Source organism: Nothobranchius furzeri, chromosome 14 (assembly GCF_043380555.1).
Source record: "Nothobranchius furzeri strain GRZ-AD chromosome 14, NfurGRZ-RIMD1, whole genome shotgun sequence".
Taxonomy (NCBI): Eukaryota; Metazoa; Chordata; class Actinopteri; order Cyprinodontiformes; family Nothobranchiidae; genus Nothobranchius; species Nothobranchius furzeri.
Genome location: NC_091754.1, coordinates 9876572 through 9901290, shown reverse-complemented (window position 1 = coordinate 9901290; position 24719 = coordinate 9876572). Strand labels below are relative to the sequence as shown.

The following is a 24719-nucleotide window of genomic DNA, read 5'->3' as shown; positions in this document are numbered from 1 at the left end:
AAGGAAGGGGAGAAACATCCTCCACTTCTAATGACTGCTCAGAGTGAACCATTAATACAGGTATATGGACATCTCCTTTCCATAGGCTTCAATATCACTTTTTTAAGGTTAAGTGGGAGGTGGACACCACCACCATTTTGACCGTGTCACAGGTTCTGTCAAGCCCAGACAATTCCATAAAAGGGAAGAGAGGAGGAGCTGAGGGTGGGGCTGTAAGGCTGGGATCAACTGACGACACCCGGTCGAACTAGCTACAAGCAGTGGCGGCTGGTGAAAAATATTTTTGGTGGGGCTGTGCTATTTTTTTTAAACAAACTTGTGCTTTCTGAGCTTTGTGCACAACTTCACTATTTCCTGAATTAAGCACAGCTCTTTTATTTCCTGTCTTACATCATTGGACAAACTGATTAATCCAGGTGTGTCTGACTATTGGCAAACTGCCTTGCGGACCAAGGTTGAAAAATACTGCATTAAATTGCACATAAAATAACATGACCATAAATGGTAAATAGGCAATGCAAGAGGCAAGTAACAAAAACATTTTGTTTAATTTCAACATTTGAGTGAACACGAACAATTATGAGCAGGTCACTGTTACAGTAATGGTAGTAAACACTACTTAGACAAAATGCCAGAAATTTACACTGTTAGGACTTATGGAAAGTGGAAACACTTTCATAGGAAATAATGTCATCAGTATCCTCTTACAAATGTCATATTTCCCACTTCCCAAGCTAGGAAATTTGTTTGCTGCAGCAGAAGTGTAACAAGTAAAATAGAATCAGATTGATGTATGTACAAATTTACTTGAAATACACATTTACATGATTAAATATGTATAATAGGTATGTGTGTTGAAATTAGTTTTTACAGTTATTGCACATTAAACAATGTACATGTTATTAAACAAATGTCCCGGTTTGTGGGACAACCAAGGATTTCTGATTCTGATTGTCTTGTTTACAGAAATGTAATGTACAGCTTACCTCTGCACCCAGCTGCTGTTCTCCCTGTCCAAACGTCCTCCGTTTCTTTGTTGGCTGCTGCACTGATGCGCTGCATTCCTCAGTCAGAAAATGAATGGAGTCCCCAATGAGACACAAGTTCCACATCCACCTTCTGTGGATCCCAGCCGTTTTGAATAACAAACACAGAAAGCAAAATAACGCATTAGCGTGATTGCATCCAGCTAGCCACTGCTTCCTGGTGTACCAATTTTGGGAGAAGCGTTGTGTGTACAGTTTACCCTTCTCCCTCTCCTGCTGGCTTATCTTTACGTCGGGCTGATTTGGTCCAAGCTCTTTGACATTACGTTTTTCCACCATAGTTCTCCTCTCGAACGGATACTGGAGGAGACCGAACTGAATTCAGTGGCTGCTGAGATCCGGTATCCATGTTGTAGGCGCACTGTCTACGTCTGCGTCACAACCGTCAAAACGTGCTGGAGTCGAGACTCTCCGAGTTCTACCGAACATCAACGAAAGCCTTGGCGGTAGCTCTATCGCCCATCATGCTTCTGAAACGTTCTGAAACAACGTCGACGCTGATTGGATACATTCCCATTCCTACCCTTTGATTTTCTTGTCAGCAATTGGACAACTGGTCCCGTCCTGTTTGGGCGATTGAAAAACAGCACACAGCCTCCACCGCTCGGCAGAGACCGGCAGAGACCAATATAGATATATATACATATATGATTTATTTTTGTTACAAAACACACAATTAACTTAGAATATGTGATTATTGTTAATTTGATTTATTTATTTTTAAAAATAAAAATTAAAAACACAGGGGAAACTGGGAGGGCGGCGCCCTATCGCCCTCTACTGGCCAGCCGCCACTGGCTACAAGCTAACCTGAAGCTAACCCTGGCTAACCCAAAGCTAACGCGGAGGTGGGAGCTAAGCTAACGGAGGTAGCAACCTAGGTACAACCGGAGTTAACTGTGATACGCCGGGCTGACCGCTGGGTAAAACCGGGTGGAACACAGAGCTCTCTGAGAGCTCCACAAGCCGGCAGCCGCACAGCAGACAAGTGCTGCTGCGGTCTGAGATGCGCAGAGCTGCTGCTGGGGAGAACCGGGTGGAAAGGTTTCCATCCCAGAGCTCCACAAGCCGGCAGCCCGCGCATCAAACAGAAGCCGCGATCAGACAGAGATGCGCCGAGCTGCGGGGAGAAACAGCCGGCATTCTGCGCAGCAAACAGAAGCCGCAAAGCCAGGGGAGAACCTGGTGGAAAACATCGGTCTCCCGAGAGCTCCACAAGCCAATAGTTGGAACCCAGCTCCACCAACATGTGATATTTCAACCCATTTTCTAAAGTGCAGCATGCACTGGGTTTACCCTATTACATTTAAATTTCATGGTTAAAATCTAAGCTCAGCTTGGCAGTGACCTAAAATACATAAATATAATTTTACTTACCGAAAAAAATGAAGTGGAGACTCCTTGGACAATTAATACCACAGCAAGTCATTTTGTCCAACAATTGCACAAATAATATCCAAAAAAGAATACACAAACACAGAGACTCAAATTCCCGGAGCAGTTTCCAAGCCAGACCGAGGCTCTACTGAGGCCTTTCCACGGAGCTAGCTCTGTGGTCACGTGGGTCGGATGCTCATTAATTATACAGAATTTTAGGCTTTTAATACACTTAAACAGAAAAGTGAGAAAAGAATTCACCCCCCTCAGAGTTGTCATGAGTGTAAACTAGATCATTTAAACAAAAAACATGTTTTGGTACCAGGCTGTAAACATGTTTATTTCTGCTGTGAAATTGGTATTTTTAACATGGGAGTCAATGAGGATTTGCTCGCTTCTGACACCAGCCCCCAGCGGATGAGGGTGGAACTTCAATTTTTGGTACTTCCAGGTTTGACTCTATTTTAGAGCTCCATTGTGGGGGCTTGGTCGTTACCCATCGTCTTCGTCACTGCCGCGACTCCGCCCTCGGTCTGCCAGGCAACGCCTACTAATGTTGCAGTTTTTAAAATTGATACGTGAGGCACAATTGACCTGCTCTTTAAGTATTTCATCCTTACTAGGCTCACTGGGGAGCTATAGAGCTCCAGACCCCACGTGACTCTCAGTTAGTAGACGCCATTTTGGCAGGAAAAAAAGGTAAACAAACACAGATGTAACCATGAACGTGAACGGGATCCGCTTGGATTTTACTTCGTCTGAGTTTACTTCACACTTTAAAACCGAAGAAATCGTTTTATATAGTCAGAAATTAAATAGACTAAACATCTCCGACCCTTACCGTGCCCCTGGGATACTTTTTTAAAATGCCAGAAGCTGTAGGAGCAGGCTACACCAGACCTGGCCGGGGAACCCCTTGGGATTCCCCCGGCCAGAGGAGCTGGGGAGAGGTCTGGGACTCTCGACGCTACTGCCCGCTCTGACGCCAGAAGCTGTCGGGGTGGACTTCTTACTGGACCTAGCTGGGGAACCCCTTGGGATTTACCCGGAGGAGCTGGCTCCGGCGGCTGGGGAGAGGGAAGTCAGGGCCTCTCGACTTAGGCTACTGTCCCCACAACCCGACTCCGGATAAGCGGATGAAAATGGATGGATGAATGGACAAATAACAGATTTACACGTAAGTAGTTTAAACAGAGTGCTGTGCTGTTTGAATGTATAAACTGAACACCAAGAGAAATCACTAGTTTGATTTTTTTTCGTGAATAAAATAAATATGTCAGGCAGGAGCGTCTCAGGATCTGTCTCGGTGAGACAGATAATAGCAATCCAAAGTGCTTTTTATGTGTGATCTGACAATTGATCAACCATTGCTTAAAAATTAAATACAGCTTAGCCGGTTAATTGCTGTGATCATAAAACACGTAAACGGCAGCACGCAGAACTCACGAGGCAACGTTTTACGTGATGTTTACTTGTTGCTGTGAGTAATAAGACAGAAAAAGCCACGCCAAAATAAGTTTAGGAAGCCCACTAAGAATCGTAATAAAAGTATTTAAAATACACACCATACACACTTGAGGAAACGTTGGTTTAAGTACCTGATATGAAGTGGTCGCTGCATAAGTGAAATCCTTTACTCTCGGGTTCCCACAGTTTCATTTTAGCCCGGTCACTAGTGTGTTTTATTACAACGATCCAACGTTTGCGGCGCTCCGGATCTTGGGGAATCCTGTAGATGGCTCATTCCTTATGTTGTCTGTGTCTGTTCTGCATCCTGGGGCACAACAGGAATCTACCATATTTCCTGTCTGATTGAGTTTTCTGACAATAACAAATAGTCCAGCTGCTGGCTTCTGCCTGCCTAATGGCGCCGTTTCGATTTGAACTGTTGCATGCCGGGAAACGTGATGTCAACTCCCGGAGCTCTATTGTCTATCTAGAGGTGTCATTGGGGGAGGGGTGGGGGACACCCTGGACAGGTCTCCAACCCAGCAGAGATGCACAGACTCTCTCACATCGTGGGGACAATTTAAGAGTCTCCAATTTCCAAACATGCAGATTTTTGCCCTGTGGGAAGAAACTGGAGTCTCTGGAGAATATCCATGCATGCATGAGGAGAACATGCCAACTCCACAAAGAAAGGGTGCAGCTGGGTTTCTAACCTGCAGCCTTCTTCAGGGTTCCCACGCGTCCTGGAAAACCTGGAAAACCTGGAAAATGATAGTCCAATTTTCCAGTCATGGAAAACACATGGAAAATGGGGGGAATCGCAAAATGTCCTGGAAATTTTTGAGTTGTCCTGGAAAATAATTTTCCATCCTTGTGGATAAACAAATGGATTAAACATTTTGGGCAATATTGGGCTGTAGCGCTTCTCCTTTAATTTCTGCATCTAGCTGGCACAGCGCCCCACATGACGCTTCCAACCAATCAGATTGCATAATCTCCTTCAGTTCCAGTTCCACTTCTGTTTTTCCAACTGTCTTTTTGGCTAGATTTACAGATTTTTCACCCCTAGATTTATTTCTCTAAAGAAGGGCCAAAAGTAGCGACTCGGTTCGCGAGTATTGCGTTATCGCAGTTTATAGAGCGAGAGGTTTTTCTCCTTCTCTCTGTTGAGTGACAAAGGAGCAGCGGAGAGCTTTTGTTTTTTTCACTCATGCGATGAGACGAGTGAACTTGAGGAGAGCTTCGGGATAGCAACGGATAGCAGGTAGTCTACCGGACCCGCGCTCCACTCAGTAATTCATAGTTGTTATATCGTCCAACAGCAGAAACAAAAATATGTGAATGATAAAAATGTCATGAATTTGATTCTATCAAAATTCTAAGTACGTGCTCAGAGGACAGAGCCTCAGCTGTTCATACTGTTTTTAGCTAGCTACACAGACCGCAGCCAGGTGGCAGTGAGAACTGGACTGGCATGGTCATTGAACAAAGTTGTTAACGTAATTAAATTGAATTCAACACGGCTAAATTAATAACTAGAATGATTTTAAGTGGTAACTATATATTTATCATAGTAATGTTACGTACAGTCCAGACTAAAATGGTAGCGAACAACTACAAGTACTTATCTCTGAGGTAGAAAAAAATATTTTTCAGGTCCAATATGTCTGTGGTGTTAGCGGGAGATATTAGCCTAGTCATCTATCCTGAATCTTGTTTCTGGATGACTGGACTAACCTAAAATGACCAATACTGGAACAACAAAATGCAGTTAAACATCCAACTATGTGGAATAAGCAGTAAAGTGTAATGTGGTGTGTACAGTAAGTATAATACATAGAATATGAAAGATATGAAAGAGCTAAGGTTTGAAAAGTAGGCCTAATTTATTGTATAAACAGTAACAATCTTTCAAAATATGTCTTTGTGTCCTTTATAGGCAGGAGTGAGTGATGTAAAGCCGGGCGTACACTGTGCGACTTTTTCACTCGCAGCGTTCAGCTTCAGCTCAAACTGTACGACTTCCTCGCAGAGCAGATCTCACGAGTCGTGTGCTCACACTGTACGACCCAGTTCTCGCATGCGACCTGACTGCTCACACTGTACGTCTGGTAGCAACACGTCGGCCCTAAAAATGTGCTAAAAATAGCAGTTTTTACTCAACACGTCAGACTTTTTTGTCTTGCCTGTTGTCCTTCGGGAGTGCTGCAGGAGGACACACAGGGATTTATGGGGGTTGGATGAGGAAAACGAAATAAAGAAAGTGAATCTGTGTTTTGTGATCAGTTTAATTTGACATGAACACGACAAACACGCTTTCTTGACAATCTTTGTGAGTAAAAAAAACGTGTAGAAACAAAAACGAACAGCGTGTGTTATTAGGGAAATAGCGAGCGACCGGCCGGCGTTGATGCAGGATTGCGCGCGCATGCGCCGTGAGCGGTTCTGATACTTTTTGGATCGTAGCTGCTCGCAACAGCTCGCAGCGCCGCTTCAACAGTGCGATACCCTCACGAGGGACGAGCGAAATATTAAACACACCAGAAGTCCGTGCGACCTCACGACTGCTGATCGGCGGCTGGTCACGTGGTGTTAATCGCCTCTCATAACCCCCTGTACACTACACGACTGCTCGACGCAAAACTCGCCCCGATGTCGTGGCTTCTCGCACGACTGGAAAATCGGCTCAAAAAAGTGAAAAAGTCGCACAGTGTACGCCCGGCTTTAGGAAGACGGTGCCAATTCAAAACTTTTCAAAACTGGCTTTTTGCTAGCCCCAAGACTCTCTGCCTGTGTGTTGGGGTTTACCCCAGTGGACGAGAGGGTAGCTTCCCTGCGCCTTCGGGTCGGGGAACGGGTCCTGACTGTAGTTTGCGCTTATGGGCTAAATACCAGTTCAGAGTACCCACCCAGGACACATTGGAGAGGTTGCATCTCCAATCTGGTCCGGGAACGCCTTGGGGTCCTGGTGGAGGTGGCTGGGGAGAGGACGGTCTGGAGCTCCCTAGTTGGGATGCTGCCCCCGCGACCCAGACCCGGATAAGCGGAGGAAGACGACGACGATTTCATTCAGCACAGTGGATTAACCTGGTTCAGTTGCTGAGCAGAACAAAAACAGGACATGGAGATGACTTGATGATGCCACAATGTCACACCTCTGGTATGAACTAAAGTAGAGAATAACTTCTGTTTTAGTTGTGTTGCATTGTAAGTAGAGGAAAGCAGGTGGGCTTGTGAAAGACAAAAATCTTTCCACAACTATATTGTCAAAATAACGGTGTGGGTAGGTACAATATCATATCTGTTTCTAAATATATCGGGATATCGGCAAACCGCAGTTATGATAACTTGACTTGTACACTGAAAAAGTCTTGAAAATGTCCTGGAAAAGTCCTGGAAAATTATTTCAAGAAAAGAGTGGGAACCCTGTTCTTACTGCAAGGAAACAGTGCTGCAATCCGTTCTATCCTGCAGCCCAATAATCACTTCATTCTTATATAAAATATCAATTCATGCTGAATTCTATTTGCACATTGTGTTTATTCATGTTTGCATTGAAACCTTTACAATATGTCTTTGCTTACGTTTCAGGCGTAAGCAAATTAAAGCAACCCCCCCCCCCCCCCACACACACACAGACACACAAGCACTCCCTCTGACCAAGAGCCCTAGATGATGATTCCGAGTGACATTTTCTTTCAATATTCATAATACCGTTGGGATTCTTGTCCTTGTCTTTGTCCGTCCAGCTTCCAGAGCTCGAGAGACAAGTCTCAGAGCATCGACGCATTTCGCAGCAGCAGCAGATTCTCCTCACTTTTCAGTTCGTGCACGTTGTGCACGTTAGCTCCAGAATGCCGAGTTTCTCCCTTCCTTGCAGTGTCACAGTAAACAGATCCATGTGCATGCCTCAGAGGAGGCCGGCACACTGGTGAGAGTGTGAATGTGATGACATGAATGCTTCGGTATCGCAGTTATTGTCTGACTTAAAACCACAAAACACAAGCTGCTTGTAGTCTGTGGATCTGTCAGAACCAGAACCGCAAAAATCTGCTGATGGTCTGCTCACACGTCCTGGACCTTTGACTCTGATTTAAGCGGTTTTCCATTCACATGGGAAAACCAGTCTGCTGCTGCTAATGTGGGAAATGTTTTGGGGCTGAAGGCAACTCTGCTGAATTAGCGATGTAATTCTCAGAGGATCCGATTAGTCATATCCGACCTAAAAGCTTCTTTTTCATATACCCACATGCGCCCAACACACACGGGAATTTCCATGATCACGGATGATCGTTTTTTCCCACTTAATCCTCAGAATGACAGAGCAGAAGAGCCAGGGTTATTTTCTTTTTACCTCACTCAGGTGGAAAATGCCCTCCCGGAAAGCTGGTTAGCTTTAAATAACAAAAATCTCACAAGAAGGAAGAAACAAGGAAAGTTGTTCCTGATCCAACAAGTCGTTATCAGACAGCATTCCCAACATTAGCTGGACAATAAATAACCTGCTATCTCCTTTTAATCTGCAAATGCAAATTAGCACAAGGCTTTGAGTTGACGGAGGTTCCAGCAAAATTAAATCACGAAGATTTAAATGCAAACAAACTTTGAAACCAGCAGATTTTGTTTTGTCACGAGGCTTTTGGGAGCACAAATAACCTAAAACAGCTCACCACTCTTATTTTTCATTTTCATTACACTGATTTTGATTCATTAGTTCCCTGTTACTCACATAATTAACCTACTATAAACTAATTAGACCAAATGTAGCATCAAGAATTTGAATTTTAAATGAAGTTTAGATTGTGTTTTAATTTAAACCAGTTTTAAAAGTGACACATGTTCATTCTTACATTTAAACAAGAACAAATGTTAAAAATGAAAATCTTTGGACCTTAGTGGCCATTTTGGTGCTTTTATTTTTCTCCCAACACTAGCGAGTGACAGCTCAATCCATCAAGTATTTATTTTTGCCTTCCCTCTACACCGGATTTCATCCATCATTCAGGAAGGAAGATCTTTTTTTAAAGTATTTGACTGTGAAACTGGAACTCTTTGGGGATTTTAGAAAAACGCAGCTGTCAGCAGATTGTTGTTTGCACTAGTTTTGCACGATTGCTGAGCAGGGTTTTTAAGTGAAGCTTTTTCCTGATTAATCAACTAAAAATCTGTGTGCACACACATGTGCATGGATTTCACAAACGGTGCAACAAAAACACTTGTTTCTATGCTGAATCTGCAAATATACACCATCAGTTGGAACAGGCGTCTACTTAAGGCCACATCCTGCTTTAGAATGACACAGTAATGGAGGTATAATCCAGTTCAATGGACGTGTGAATGCCACTGGGTGGAACTGGTTGTAACACGGAGCGTGGGGTGCCGAACATCCTGTGATTGCGGGAGGATGTTTACAGGCAGCAGAACATCTCTGCAGGGACAGCAGGAGCTGATAAGAGCAGACAGTAATCTGGCATCAGGTGGGAAGGCAGCAGATGTTTAAACTGTATTTCTCATCCAGTGAAAAAAGGTGATGTCATCACTGGTGAAACGTTTACACCGCTAACCACCTGAGTGGAGCTCTCAGGTACTACAGATAACAGCGGGCCTCCCACAGTTTGCACAACTCTGTTGTTGGGTCCCAAACTCATGGTGAAGTGTTTTGATGCTTCTGCGGAGGTCGCTCTTTCAGCTCTGAGCTGCAATTAGCAAACTGTTGCGGAACAAGTTCTTTTAGTTATTCGTTTATTTGTTCTTTGTGCGTCTGATCCATCTGCTGCAACATTTGAGTTTAGATGTGACATTTAAACCAATACTGCATGGTTTGCATCATTAGAAAGCAGCATTTTTTGCTTCTGTATACATTTTTTTCTGTATTTTATTTTTTGCAAACACAAGAGTTGGTACAGTTGTGGCTGGGAACCCTAAAAATGTTGGATGACCTTTAAAATACCATCGAGCTCTAAACACAATCCATCTTTTGTTTTCAGAGTTTTATCATTTTAATGAGATCCCTGTGGTGCCGCCATGGAAACCGCAGACAAACCCTGTTGGCACCCGTACAGTTTGCACATGTAAAGCAGCAGTAGCTCAAGAGGTTGAGCAGGTTGTCTTGTAATCAGAAGTTTGTAGATTTGATCTCAGCTCCGGATAGAGAATTCTGCTGTTGTGTCCTTATGTCCCACCTCGCTTGCTGGTGGCGGTCGGAGGGACCGGTGGCGCCTGTGCTCATGCTTCACCTCTATCAGTGCAGCCCAGGGCAGCTGTGGCTACAATGTAGCATGCATTCACAAACATTCACACACTGATGGTGATGACACGCTGATGTCATCACCATCAGTGTGTGAATGTGTGTGTGAATGGATGAATGATGCTCTGTACTGTAAAGCACTTTGGAGTCCTCTGACTCTGAAAGGCGCTATACAAGTGCGGGTCATTTATCATCCATGGGGCTCAGCTATGCCTGCCGACTGGATTTTAAACTCTTTTCTCACCTGTAGTCCTATTTTAATCTGACTGGATGCAGATGTATTCAGATTTTTGTTTCCAAGCTAATTCCTTGCATTCAGCTGATAGCGGCCATAGAATGGGGTGATAACAGCCGAAGCTGGTGCGAAACAGGAAAGAAAAGAGAAATGCTGAAATGTGCTTGGAGTTGAAATGGGTGCATTTGGGCTGCTCTGACTGAATAAATGACCTACTTCTGTTTGTTTATCGAAGTCTATTTATTTCAAATGGCAGCGAAAAGCCATTCTGCACGTCTTCTCTAAACTGTCCCAGTTTTAAAATGAAAACACTTCTGCTGCAGGATTGTAATAATCTCCCTCATTCTGGTTACTTAATGGGCCATTCCCATCTGTACCTGGTCGGCCCTGCCTGGATAGCTCCAGTCGGCCCCAGCCTGGCCCGGTTGATTCCACACATCCTTGCTTAGGTATGCAAGGAATGCAGTCAGAGACATTTTCAGCTTCTAGGTAATCGTCATGATAATGAATGATAATGAATTGAGCATGCCCAGGGACGAAATTTTGATTTCAGAAGTGGGGGGGACACAGCAGGCTTGTGCGGATTTGGGGTGGGGGGTGTTATGTAAAGACCCCTTGACACGTCACGTGCCCATCTCAATAATTTTTCCATCCTCAATATATATAAAAGTTAAAAAATGTACAACTCTATTATTATTTTTATCTATTATCATTATTGAAGTGCAGTTTTGGCTGTTGACAATGGATAGGCCATTGTATTTATTGTTTTGGGTCTTTTTTTTATTGTTTTTGGTGCAACATTTTCTAACAGGGAGTGAGATTCCTTTTTTATTTAATTTTTGTTTGTTATTTTTATTCATTTAGAAGTTCTGGTTCTGTACATTTCAATGTTAAATGAAGGTTTATTTGTTGCATTTTAAAGGGTGTACTTGCATTATTATGATATATTAACATTATATTAGTGGTTATTTTGGTCTAGATAATGTTGACAATGATATCGTTTATCATCAACAATTTGTTGGACAAAATATCGTCCAGCAAAATTTGTTACTTTCCCAGGCCTAGTCAAAAGTATAAAAATTATTTATACATAAACGGTCCCTCCTGAGATCTGGCCGTTTGTTCATTTGCTGTGTTAGAGGACATGCTGAACTAATGTTTTACACATGATCATCACTCTAACATTTGAGTGTATAAAAACATATTAAATATGTTTTTTTCCCTTAAAAGTGTTTAAACAGTTGTTGCATTTCAACACACAAAAAATAAATGGAAAAAATAAGATAAATCTAATGAAAAGTGTACATCTTTGACATTAAGCTTAAAAAATCTGTTGACGACGATGATACTGTTCATTTTTCAGAGCTTTTTAATGTGAAAATATACATTGCAATAGATAAGTTTACAATAAAGTTAAATGATAAAAGTTTTGAAGTTACACTTCTACTACTACTACTACTAGTAATAATAATTATGATGATAATAGTAATAATAAAAAAAATAATAATTATAATAATACGAATAAATTGTGTCTGAGGAGTCAGTTATGTGGAGGAGATGAGTTTGTAAAAGTTAGTTTTGAGTATGTTTGTGAAGGAGGAGGTGAGTCTGAGCTTAATGCAGGGGTGTCACATGTTCCAACTTACGTTTTGACTTTGAAAGAAGTCTCTCATATCCACTTTTCGTTTTCTTGACATGCTGCCTCCTGGCTGTGCCTAACTACCAAAGACTCACAAATGAACACTTATTCAAATGTTATGTAATGGAAGCTGAGCTGAGCTCTGATATTACACAGCGTCTAGTTGACGATGTGACTCAATACCGGTGTTCCCTAGCGGCTCCAAACTAGCAAAACAATGTGAGCACGTTCTGACTGTTTACAACTTGAGTGACAGCAGCAACAGCCAATAATACGTTAGCAAGTATCAGCAGAGCCAATAGATTAGCTTTTGGGCGGGTCTAATAGTAAACCGGTTTCCGTTTCGGTCCTAGTGCTCAACCAAATCCATTTAATGGAGCGTAACATTGTTTTTGGACGGAAAAAAGTGCAGGGGACCAAAACTGCCTTTTGAAAAAGTGGGGGGGACATGTCCCACCCGTCCCCCCCCAAAATTACGTCCCAGAGCATGCCTTAAGCCTATGTGGGCCTATTCTACCCACCAATCAGAGGCTTGCTCTAATGGAAGGTGTGAATTTGCTGTCAGCAGTGGGTGTGTTGGCCCTGAATCAGACCCCCTCAGAAAGAGGGCTGAAAAACAGTCTCGTTGCACCCTGAAAAAAGGCAGGCCACCAAGATAGGTAAGCAAGCTATGCTATCCGGGCCGGGCCGACCAGGTACAGATGGGAATGGCCCATGAGATGCACGGATGGAACCTTGGACGAACAAATAAGACTAAATTGACTGACAGTGCAGCTACCTGAGTAAACTTTATTTTGTGTAGAAAATTTGCTCCTCCTGAGGGTTTTTTCCTGCCTCGTCGGCTCTGCAGCAGCATTGAAACCCCTCCAGCTCTACTTTAATGGACTCTCTGCTTTCTGCAACTAGTATAGATGTAAACAAAGTCACAATTTATGGCTTCTGTCAAAATTCAGAGCGCATAGGATTAGTGGGTTACTGAACTCATAGCAGCTTCTGTTTTGGAGGATCCGATTTCTGCTTCAAGTTCATCTTAACGCTGGCCTAAAAACTATTTTGCAAATTAAAGAATTATTGTTTAAGCAGAAGTCTTATCAGAGTTTTCAGTTGTTTTTCCTTCTGTTTCAGATCCGAAACTGGTGAATTGTTATCAGATCCCAACATGGCTGACAGGAAGTGGGGGAGATTTGGATGGAGTCGGATGGCGGCTTTGATGCTGTTATGTAATTTAACCAGGGTAAGAAGACAGGTTCTTTGTGGTTTTCTCTAAATGGTTATTTTTTATTCATGTCTTAATTAATTATGATGTCAATACACTAGAACAGTGTAACAAATACACATTTGAATAAAAATGAAAAAAAGCTTCAGGGATGAGGTCCTGGCTGAAGTGAAGGACTCTTTCCCTAGGTATCTCAAGGTCTGGTTCACAAGTGAGGGAAAGATGGAGAAGGAGATTGATAAGCAGCTTGGTGCTGCGTCTGCAGTGATGCGGGTGTTGTACCGATCTGTCGTGGAGAAGAGATAGTTGAGCCAGAAGGCAGAGCTGTTGATTTACCGGTCCATCTACGTTCCAACCTTCACCAATGGTCACGAGCTTTGGGCAGTTACCAGAAGAACGAGATCACAGCTACAAATGAATTTTCCCCACTGGGTGGCTGGGCTCTCCTTTAGAGATAAGGCGAGAAGCTCGGCCATTCGGGAGGGGCTCGGAGTAGACCCACTGCTCCTCCATGTCGACAGGAGCCAGTTGAGGTTGCTCGGACATCTGTTTAGGATGCCTCCTGGACACAAGGGAAAACCCAGGACACACTGGGGACTATGTCTCTCAGCGGGCCAGGGAATGCCTTAGGTTTCCCCCGGAGAAGCTGGCCCAAGTGGCTGGGCATTGGGAAGTCTGGGCCTCTATAGGCTGCTGCCCCCGCGGCCTGACCCTGGATAAATGGACAATAAAAGATGAATGAATAACATTTTAAGTGATTTATTGGAATTATTCATAATTCATAATTTTCCAAATTTAAGTTACATTCCAAAGTTAATTTCCATCCATCCTTTTCAGCTGCTTATCCAGCATTTTATTTTCAATAGCAAAATATAGGTAACTGTCCAGAGTTGTAATTATGGTTATAATGCATAATTAAAAAAAATCTTTTTATGAAAGCATTTGTCATTTTAAAAAATTTTTGCTTTTAATTTTTGTTTTGTTTTCACTTCTTGATATATTTTTCTTTACTCACGTTTTCTGCAGTTCTAGGAAATGAATGCTCATTTTTACTTCTTTAAAAAAAATCAAATTCATTGAATGTATGGATTTTTTTTCTCCATCTCAACATCCTTGCAGTTTCTAGTGAAAGCCAGCATGGAGGTAAATGAAAGCCAGCAGCAGCATCCTACCAACGTCTACCATGACATCGGAGTCACCAGGAACAAGATCGTTACGGCGCAGTTTGAGTGTTATCAGAAGATAATGAAGGACAACACACACAGCAGACAAGGTAGCCAGAATTAGGTTTATCTTTCTGCTTAAAATATTCTAAAACAAACCGTTAAACAGATTTTTATTTGTGTTTTTGTATCCAATTCAAAAACAAATAACACAAATTTAGGGGTGGGAATTGAATGTGTTAATTGCGATTAATTTGAAAAAAAAAACACTTTGAACCCAAAACAAAAATAAACTACAATTAAATTAATCATGACAAACTGCTTTACATGACGAAAAGAAAGAAATATATATTTTTTTACTATTATGTTTTCTAGTGGGTAGAAAGCAGGCAGGCATTATCTATTTATTTGAACTTTATTACAGCAGGAGGAACACGCACACACAGCATTTATCCTGTAACCCTCAGCAGAACTTCCCCTGAACTCTACGCTACACCTCTAATTATATATTAGCAGTGCTCTGCTGCCACCTAGTGTTCAGTTCAGTACACATCCCAGTGAATCCCACAATGGCTACCTTTATGAGACCAAAGTAATCAAACAGACTTTGTGGTTATGGAAATATACTCACGTAGGTGATTGTATATTATCTGTGTCTCACTAATATTAATGTGGATTCAAAAATCAGCTTGGGCGCAAATTGTCTTGAATGATTAAAATGTGATTATTCAAGATGAATTAATTACAAAAGCCTCTGAATAATTAAATTGCTTTTTCATCTTTTGTTTTTTTAATTTTATTTGACTATGGAAAGAATGAATGATACACAGATTTTAAACCCATACTTGATACAGTTTAGTGTCATGAGCAGAGATAAAATAATGTTCTTACAACACTCCTCAGAGCCCATGTGCAATCGGACCTGGGATGGCTGGCTGTGCTGGGATGACACTAAAGCAGGAGTCACGTCTGAACAGCACTGCCCCGACTACTTCCAGGATTTTGATCCTTCAGGTGAAATCTGAAACATGTTCTTGTATTTTATAAATGTCAGGCCGCCTCTCCTTAACTCAAAGTTCTCCACAGAAGATCTCAACTCCGGTTTTTTAAACTGACCATAAAAACGAGTAACATAAACAGGCATAAAGGTACATTTTATTATACATGTGATTATTTGGAGTGTGCTTCTACCAGGAGGAACTGAAAGTGCTATGTTTTGCAGCTGGTGGAGATTGTGAACCACTGTGTAGGGAATTGTATGGTTGTATAAAGGCTTACTACTTAAATCTGCTCAAGTTTATTTAAACTTTTGAAGATTTGACATAACTTATCATAGAATTTTTACTTATTTTTTGTATTTTTCCTTCAGAAATGGTGACAAAGATCTGCAGCGATGGCGGTCAGTGGTTTCAGCATCCTGAGAGCAACCGGACGTGGACCAACTACACTCGCTGCAATGAGCACACCAATGAAGGCATGATGGTGGGTCCATTTATGAAGCTGCCATTAATCCTCGTGTAGGTTCTGATGAAAGGATTTACAAATTTCATTACTAGAAATGATATATAAAAAACTAATTTTTATTTTTTATGAAACAAATATTATAAATAAACCCTCCAGAAATTTAAGCTTTAAATGAAACAAAATTGCACAAATGTGCTGCAGAGTTTAGTTGCATCCCAACATGAGGAATTTGTCACGCGATCCGGTAGTTAACATCCACTTCTTGTTTCCTCCTAGACGGCTATGAATCTTTTCTACTTGGCTCTTATCGGACACGGACTCTCACTCATCTCCCTTTTCATCTCCCTCGCTATTTTCTTTCATTTCAAGTGAGTTCATCTCAGCCTCAGTCTTTATTTTAAGAAAGTTCAGCTAAAGTGAGTGAAATGTCTCATGTTTCCTCCTGCAGAAGTTTGAGTTGCCAGAGGATCACCCTTCACAAAAACCTCTTCTTCTCATTTGTCCTGAACTCTGTGATCACCATCATCTGGCTGACGGCGGTGGCGAACAACCAGGAGCTGGTGCAGAGGAATCCAGTTAGTTTATTTAATTTTATCTCTGTTTTTCTTTTATTTCCTTCTAGTTCAGTTTGCAGAGTTGCTTTACTCGTGCTGGCTGTTTGAGCAAATGGAAATTAAAATAAATTTGCTGTAAAACTGCTGCAAATAAAAAATGTTATTTTCTTAACTCAATTACTTGAATGAACATGGATTTTCCCCTCATAAATATAAACTTTTTATCTAAATTTGTCACAATCTGCAGTTGAAAAGACACAAAAGGCCAAAGGTCTTTGACCAAATGCTCCTTTCTTGATTATAAAATTTTATTTTGTCGGTTTTTTCCACAAATAAAAGAAAAACAAACAATCAAAACACATGAAATGGGTTTATAGCAGGGGTGTCCAGATTTTAAGATGAGAGCCACAACCATCAAGTTATTCCCCACCAAGGGGCAATCTCCTGTCCAAATTGAAGCCAACAAGAAGCAACAAAAATCTGCAGTTCCTCCATCATCCACTAGGGTCTGGCTCCAGAAAGGAGCAAGTTCCCATTGACTTCCATGTTTAAAATGTCAAGTTCACAGCAGAAATGAACTTATAGCCTGGTTCAAAAACATTTTGGATTTAATAGATCTAGGTTACCATCATGGCCACTCTTTTGTTTAGGTGCAATTAGCTTGAAATTATGAATTATTAGGGGTGGGTCCATTTGAGTGGCAGGTAGCAGATGAGCTGTCAGCGAAAACATTGATGGTTTGCCTCCTTCTTTCTCCACTCACAGAGGTTTTCTGGCTAAAAAACACTTGCCAACCTCAGTTAGCTTTGGTTAGCTCACTTAGCTCGTGGCTACATTGTCTCAGAGTTTGTTGGGCGTCAATCATTGGCCCACACCCTCACAGCCCTGCTCTCAGCTCTGTTTTTGTATTTTTTGGGAGTCACGAGATGTATCACGCAGCCAAGATGGGTGGTGGAACCTGCCCACTGGGCTTCAAATCAGCTCTTCAGAAATCTACAGGTGATGACATAGGGGGTTCGTCCAAATTTTCTACTGTCACCGGTCCCCAAGTTCCACAAAAGTTGGAGTTTTTAAAAATAAAAACATGTAAAACTTAATATTTTTAAACTTTTTACTCCTCAAAATTGGTCCAGAAAAGGCATATTAAGGAAAAGTTGAACATAAAAATGTGCAAAACAGCCTGCCAAAGACACAAAATCATGGTTCCAGAAAAGCTGCAAAATAGATCACTCAAATGACCGAAAATGGTCCCCGGGCCATACTTTGGACACACCTGGTTTATAGACTAAATATTTTTTCTTAACTAACTGTATTAAAGTGAAAAATTCAGTATTTCTCTAGATTATTTTTAGCTCTATACCAAAGTTAGTTCCAAGTTTGCTAAACAAACTTTACTGTTTTTCTCCTTCAGATGAGCTGTAAAGTGTCCATGTTTCTGCATCTCTACCTGTTTGGGTGTAACTACTTCTGGATGCTCTGTGAGGGCATCTATCTGCACACGCTGATCGTGGTGGCCGTGTTTGCTGAGAAGCAACACCTGATGTGGTATTACCTTCTGGGCTGGGGTAAGTTCAGGACTTTTGTGCCTCATCATTAAATGAACCGGCTACAGAGACAGGTTTTTATGTTCGCTCCTGTTTTAATTCCTTCAGGCTTCCCTCTCATTCCTGCCTCCATCCACGCCATTGCTCGAGGTTACTACTATGACGACAAGTAAGCAGCTAGCATAGGGGTGCCCAATCCCGGTCCTGGAGGGCCGGTATCCAGCACGTTTTAGTGGTGTATCTGCTCCAACACACTTGAGTCAGTGTTTGAGTAACCTGTGCAGCAGCTCGTCAGGCTCTGCAGAAGTCTAATAATTACCTAGTGATTGAAATCAGGTGCGTTGGAACAGGGTTGAAACTAAAACATGCTGGATACCGGCCCTCCAGGACTGGGATAGGTCACCCCTGAACTAGCAGAAATTAATCTGTTAGAGATCAGAGCTCAAGAACCTGATATTGCTGCATAAACATCCTTATCTGTGTTCCTCTGCAGCTGCTGGATTAGCTCCAAAACATCGCTGCTCTACATCATCCATGGTCCCATCTGTGCTGCTCTCTTGGTAAGGAGGCCCATGGCAATGATTTCACAATGAGCAGAAGAAGCCTGTGTGTGCGTGCGTGTGTGTGTGTGTGGACACGAATCCAGACCATGTTTAATTGTGTTTGCTTTGTAAAATCGATGCATTTGGTCCTCCGAGGATCCACCCTGAGGTCCCCCACACCCGTGCCGTTTTCCTGGAATTCACCAAATCAGCTTCAGAGAAAACTGGTCCCTCAGCTCTGAGTCAGCACGATGAGTTTAGTTTCATAAGATGTAGTAATGTAAAATGAAGTAATGAGAGGTGCCGACTTTTTAAGTTAGCTTGATATTTAATCGATTAGAATTGTTAGAGGAATTTTCTGCTCCATGCTGAGGAGACTTAACTCTTTAATGATGATGGGATGGACCAGATTTGGTCGGTTGTGCTGAAGAACGAGAGGAGTCACAGTGTAATGCTCCTCATTTACTCTAACTTCAGATCTTGGTATTTGAATTCTGACCAAAGGAAGCCACCAGTCAGCTTCGTCATTCTGGGTGAGCTGAGATTAGAGCCGCTGCTCCTCCACATCTGTAAGGAGGTAGCTTGGACTTTCCTTTACTGTATTAATCTGGAATAAAAACAGCATACCAGCTATTACCTAACAGTTGCTTTAGCACAGGAGAGTCCAAGTTGGCTCTCGAGGTGGCAGTGGCACCCTGAAAGTCCCCCAGGACCGCCCCTGACCTTGGGATCCTCCAGGAGGAGGTTAAGAGAGGCTGGGGAGAAGAATGCAGGTGTTCCTTGTATGACCCAATTTTGGATGGAGCGTCGGAATGAAACATTCTTGTGGCAGATTGTAAAAAAACTCCAGAGACTGGATCCCTACTTGGAGCTGATTAATGGGATTCACCTCTCAGATGGGATCTCTGACCTGGACTCATTTAGTGCCAACTGCCCAACTTTGGTTATCAAACAGGAAGGTTGGTTGTCTTTCCCAAAAGGATCTCTCCGTGGCTCCATGGCTGCAGGCTGAATCCTGCACAACATGCACATGTCAAGATATTAAGCTAAATCCTTGTTTTCCTTTCTCCCTCAGGTGAATTTGTTCTTTTTATTGAACATCGTGCGAGTTCTCATCACCAAGCTGAAGGTGACCCATCAAGCAGAGTCCAGCCTCTACATGAAGGCGGTCCGGGCCACCCTCATCCTGGTGCCACTTTTGGGAATTCAGTATGTGCTGCTTCCCTACAAGCCTGGAGGACGTGTCTCTTCAGAGATTTACGACTATATCATGCACATACTGATGCATTATCAAGTATGAAAGCATTATTGTTTCTTGAAATTGTTTTTTAAATCTTTACCTTCTTTTCCATTTAAAAATGGCTTCCTGTCACTTCTCTACACGCATTTTATTGAGAAAACCCATTTATTAGCATTTCCCTTATTTTCAAAGTATTTATTATTGTTTTCTGAACCTCTTTTACTCGCAATTTTTGTTTTAAACCAAGCATTTTTGTAGTCCAAGAGGAGACGATGTTATTGTGATGTTTCAGTTAAGATCAGCAGGAAGGAAGGCATGAATTATCCGAGCTGAGGGGGGTTGAAACCAAATGGATGTTGATGAGCTGTTATCTAATTATCCCAAGTTTCCCTGTGCAGGGAAAAACACGTCTTGAGCAACAGGCTCTGAACACAAGATCATTTCAGCTCCTGAATTTTTTCTTGGGACTTTAGAGCTCAGATATCTTATTTGTGATCAACTCTGCTTATTTTTTTTCTCATTAAACTCCAGGGTCTGCTTGTGGCAACCATCTTCTGCTTTTTCAATGGAGAAGTAAGTCCTTGACTTCTATTTAAAGACCTACATGCTTTCTCTTTCTTACCAGGAACAGTTTTACCTTCCATTCTTCCTTAAAAATGCAACAAAGCCCATTAAAGCTTGTAAAAGGTGAGGTTGCGTGGAGTCGCTGTGAGGAGTCGGCTAACCCTAACCCTGAGACATACAGCAGTCAGAATCAGGAACAAACTACTACTCTATTGGAAAAAGATGCATTTCAAACAGATTCCCACTTTCTAAAGCAATTATGCTCACAGAACATGGTAAGACTATCACTTTAATTTCTAAAAAAAATTACACAAAAATCCTGAAAACTCTGGCTTGTAGCTTTAATGTAGGAAAAAAAACTGTTTCTTTGAAATCCTATTACCCCACTTAACCCTAAACCCCCCAAACAGCAAAGAAATCATAATTTAACAATTTCAAATACTGAAATTGAAAGTGTCTGAAACTAAATTTTTTGGTGTTGTGTTGTCGTCGTCGTCTACCTCCGCTTATCCGGGTCCGGGTCGTGGGGGCAGCATCCCAACTAGGGAGCTCCAGACCGTCCTCTTCCCGGCCTTCTCCACCAGCTCCTCCGGCAGGACCCCAAGGCGTTCCCGGACCAGATTGGAGATGTAACCTCTCCAATGTGTCCTGGGTCGACCCGGGGGCCTCCTGCCGGCAGGACATGCCCGAAACACCTCCCCGGGGAGGCGTCCAGGAGGCATCCTGACCAGATGCCCAAACCACCTTTACTGGCTCCTTTCGATCCTCTACTTTGAGTCCCTTCCGAATGTCGGAGCTTCTCACCCTATCTCTAAGGCTGAGCCCGGCCACCCTACGGAGGAAACTCATTTCGGCCGCTTGTATCCGCGATCTTGTTCTTTCGGTCATTACCAAAAGCTCATGACCATAGGTGAGGATTGGGACGTAGATCGAGAGCCTGGCTTTCTGGCTCAGCATCCGCATCACTGCAGACGCCGAACCAATCCACCTGTCGATCTCCCGATCCCTCCTACCCTCACTCGTGAACAAGACCCCGAGATACTTAAACTCCTCCACTTGAGGTAGGACCTCTCCCCCTACCCGGGGATAATTTTATCTTGGAAACATTATTTAAATTATGTTAAAGGGAAAAATCACAAAACCTGTCTATAAAGTAAAAGACTTGTTAAACTCTAAGGCTTTACATTTATTATGTGGCTCACTAACTCAGCCTTACATGTCATGATGTATAGAAATATGGGGTTCAACATTTAAGCACATAAATGAAATAAAAACTACTAAAAAAAGCAATTTGACTTCTAAATAAGTACTTATTATGCTCATACGGATCGTTGTTTTTACAATCACATTATGAAAACTGAGGATCTGTACTATTATAAAATTATGAAAATTACATTTAGAGCTAAATTAATGTCTCTCCCTGAGAAAGTCCCAAGGTTTTTTGCAAAGAGGGAGAGTAATTATGATTTAAGAGGTGTATGTATGTTTATAGAAAGGTACTAAAAGGAGATGCATCTCTATAATGGGAGTTAAATTCTGGAGTGAGGTTAAAATAGATTTTAAATTAGCATCTACGCGTTCGTTTTTAAAATACATATCAGTAAAAATATTTTTGATTACTATTAATTTGAAGATGGTCGATGGTGTTTATAAATGTTGTTATCGTCACCGAGGGAATAAAAAAAAAGATTAAGTAAGTAGGTTAGGCAATATTATAAACTTTTGCTTCTGCCAAACCTGTTCAGTCATGAAATGTTCCAAATTTAATGTGATTGTATGGAAAATGTGTAGATACTAATATAGATACGATATGAATATTCATATTTGTGGAGGTACGTATGTGTTATATGTATATGTTACTGTCTACATGAATTATTTTTGATGATGATGGGTGAATTAAATTGATCATTCGTTCATTCATGACTGAGACATTAGACTGTGATTAAGTCTAGATTTCCAACCCGATTCACATTCATTTACTGCAGGTTCGATGCAGTCTTCACAGAATGACTCTGAACAGCCCTTCTTCAAAATCCTCGCCCTCAATATCTAATCTAGCTTCTCTCATTAGGTCCAAGCAGTTCTGAGGCGACACTGGAACCAGCATCACATCCAGTTTGGCAGCAGCATAGGAAACCATTCGGACGCCATGCGCTCGGCCTCCTACACGGCGTCCTCCTTCACTGAGGTGCAGGGCTGCTACACCATCGACGGTCAATCAGAACACATGAACGGGAAGAGCTGCCACGACACGGACGTCTCCATCCTAAAACCAGAAAGTCCCTTCGCCTGACAGCTTTCATTTTTTTTAAACTCAGTCCATCCTTTTAACATCCTGAGACCTGCAGCGTGTTCCGTGGAAACAAGGGAAGCTGAGGAAATATGTAGGGAAGAGGATTTGGATGGAAACATTTCTGTATCAGCCTCCTGCGAGGTGAGCTCCCAGCAGCCGGACTGGGACCAGCTTGGATTATCCGAACACGGTTGCAATCTTTCTTCCTCACAGAAGCTTTGAGCTAAAGAACCAGTGACTGTTTGTTCTTTATTCATCACACTGTGCACAAAAACCTTTTGGTTACACTAAGTTCTTACGAAGCGGTTTGTGCCATCTTTACCTTCTGGCTTCATCACAAATAATAAAAATGGGACAAAAAAACATGTAAATCATAATATATTACAGCACATCATTTATCATTTTACACTTGATTTATCTCAACACATTCTAGTTTATCAAAAGATGACAGATTCAGTACCATTCAGTATTTATTAAAGATGATTTAATGCTTTTTTTTTTTGGAGGAAAACTGTGTCAGCTTAACATGAAATTTCAGAGCATCTTGTTTACCATTCATGTTTTAAATGCAGATGATCATCATTTCTAACCAAAACGCACCCTTTAAATCATAGTAGGTTTTGATCTCCGTCAGGGGATTTGTTTTAGTCAGAGACGTTACACATGCTGCAGAATCTCATTTACAAATGAATGTAAAGTCCATTCCTGATCGACGGATTTGAGCATGGCTGATGGTGAGACCGTAAAATTCACTGATGAAAATCTGGTTTCCATTATGCAAAAATCTGCGGTTCGTCGACATATTATTGAAATTATTTGGATTTGTTTCATTGATTGGAATTAGGAGCTGATCCCCAAGTGACGACTAACATTAATATAAATTCGGCATTAGAGAAATAAAGATAAAAAGCAGAAAAACTGCAGAATAAGTCAATATTTTAACGGTAAAATATCATTCCATTTTAATTTCATGAAAGAGACATTTTAATTTGAAAATCAGGCAAATGAAGTCTAATTAGTTTCTTTATGAAAAAATCTCATTAAAGTTGCTGGTATTTAGTTGGATAGTAAAACTTCTTAATGTCCAGTTTCATTGCATTTTTATTTAACACTTAAAATACAAGACATAGGCTGAAATTGGTGGAAAAAATAGAAAAATAAAATGCTATTTGATTGAAAAAGATCTAGAAGCAACATTTTAAAAGATTCCACAGTGCCAAAGAGATGGATTAACATTACATGAGATGGATTACATTATTACATGAACAACATGTAATAATCTTAATTAAAGAGTATCAATATGAGACAACATTCTCACTCTCTCTGCACTGTAAACAAAATCTTTTTGTCTCAATCAGCTGATCAAACGTAAACAAAACAATCCTTTCTTCATCAGATATGAACGTTGTCACTTAGCTCTTCTGCGTCCTGGTTTTACATCCATCTCATCCGTAATGCTGGGAACATGAATCAGATGTAAGATGTAAATAATGTTTTTGTACATGTGAGAATACGAGTGCATGATTTATATATTTATGAGAAGCATCCAGCCTCTGCGTTGTTGTGCTGTAGGCCAACGTTGGAGGAGGCGCTGCTTCTGCATCCGTGTGACTTTCTGACCTGTCATCACCCCCGTTAGGGCCTGTCACCTCTCCATTGTGCCTGCGTTAGAAAACATGAGGTTGATAAACTCGATTTGTGGTCCAGAGAAATCATCCTTCAACAAAATGTCACTGACGTCGTTGCTGGCTGTTTGTCTTTTGAATGTCTCCCGTTTCAGTCTTTAATATGACTGTGATGACTAACGGCGCTTCGACAGGAAGTGCTACTTCCAAAATGATCTGTGAGTTTTATTATATCTGAATTTTAATTTCTCTTTTTGAACATGAGAAACGTTTCTCTTCGATTCTTTGCGAGGCCTTTTGTGACGCATCATCATTTATGAGTAAACTCATGCAGACTGTGGTTGTGTAAACTCTTGTGTATCTTTCATTTTGCATATTTATGTCTAATAAATTTTCATTTTACTCTCCAAAGAGTGTGTGAAGGCTGCTGCGACACTTTGGTTGAAAAGTTGTGAAGAATGACAGAAACCTGGAGGATAGTGTGTCTAGTAATATGTTTGTACTGTACTTTAGCTAACTCC

The 24719-nt window shown here is 41.6% G+C and overlaps 1 protein-coding gene across 2 annotated transcripts in view; it reads left to right on the top strand.

The window, feature by feature from the left end:
* calcrla (calcitonin receptor-like a) overlaps positions 1-23165 on the top strand; it is a 44302-nt gene extending 21137 nt beyond the window's left edge. The window contains exons 1-13 of one of the 2 annotated variants that reach the window (XM_070543909.1): positions 5016-5136; positions 13119-13227; positions 14329-14482; positions 15276-15386; positions 15742-15854; positions 16113-16204; positions 16285-16411; positions 17802-17955; positions 18043-18103; positions 18428-18494; positions 19552-19770; positions 20248-20289; positions 22352-23165. In XM_070543909.1, the coding sequence (XP_070400010.1) occupies positions 13153-13227; positions 14329-14482; positions 15276-15386; positions 15742-15854; positions 16113-16204; positions 16285-16411; positions 17802-17955; positions 18043-18103; positions 18428-18494; positions 19552-19770; positions 20248-20289; positions 22352-22573 (1437 nt within the window). In that variant the 5' untranslated portion in view covers positions 5016-5136; positions 13119-13152 and the 3' untranslated portion in view covers positions 22574-23165. Of the gene's footprint in view, positions 1-5015; positions 5137-13118; positions 13228-14328; positions 14483-15275; positions 15387-15741; positions 15855-16112; positions 16205-16284; positions 16412-17801; positions 17956-18042; positions 18104-18427; positions 18495-19551; positions 19771-20247; positions 20290-22351 lie in introns of those variants that run through there. The other variant, XM_015976970.3, reaches the window with a different exon arrangement.
* Positions 23166-24719: the final 1554 nt, after the last annotated feature.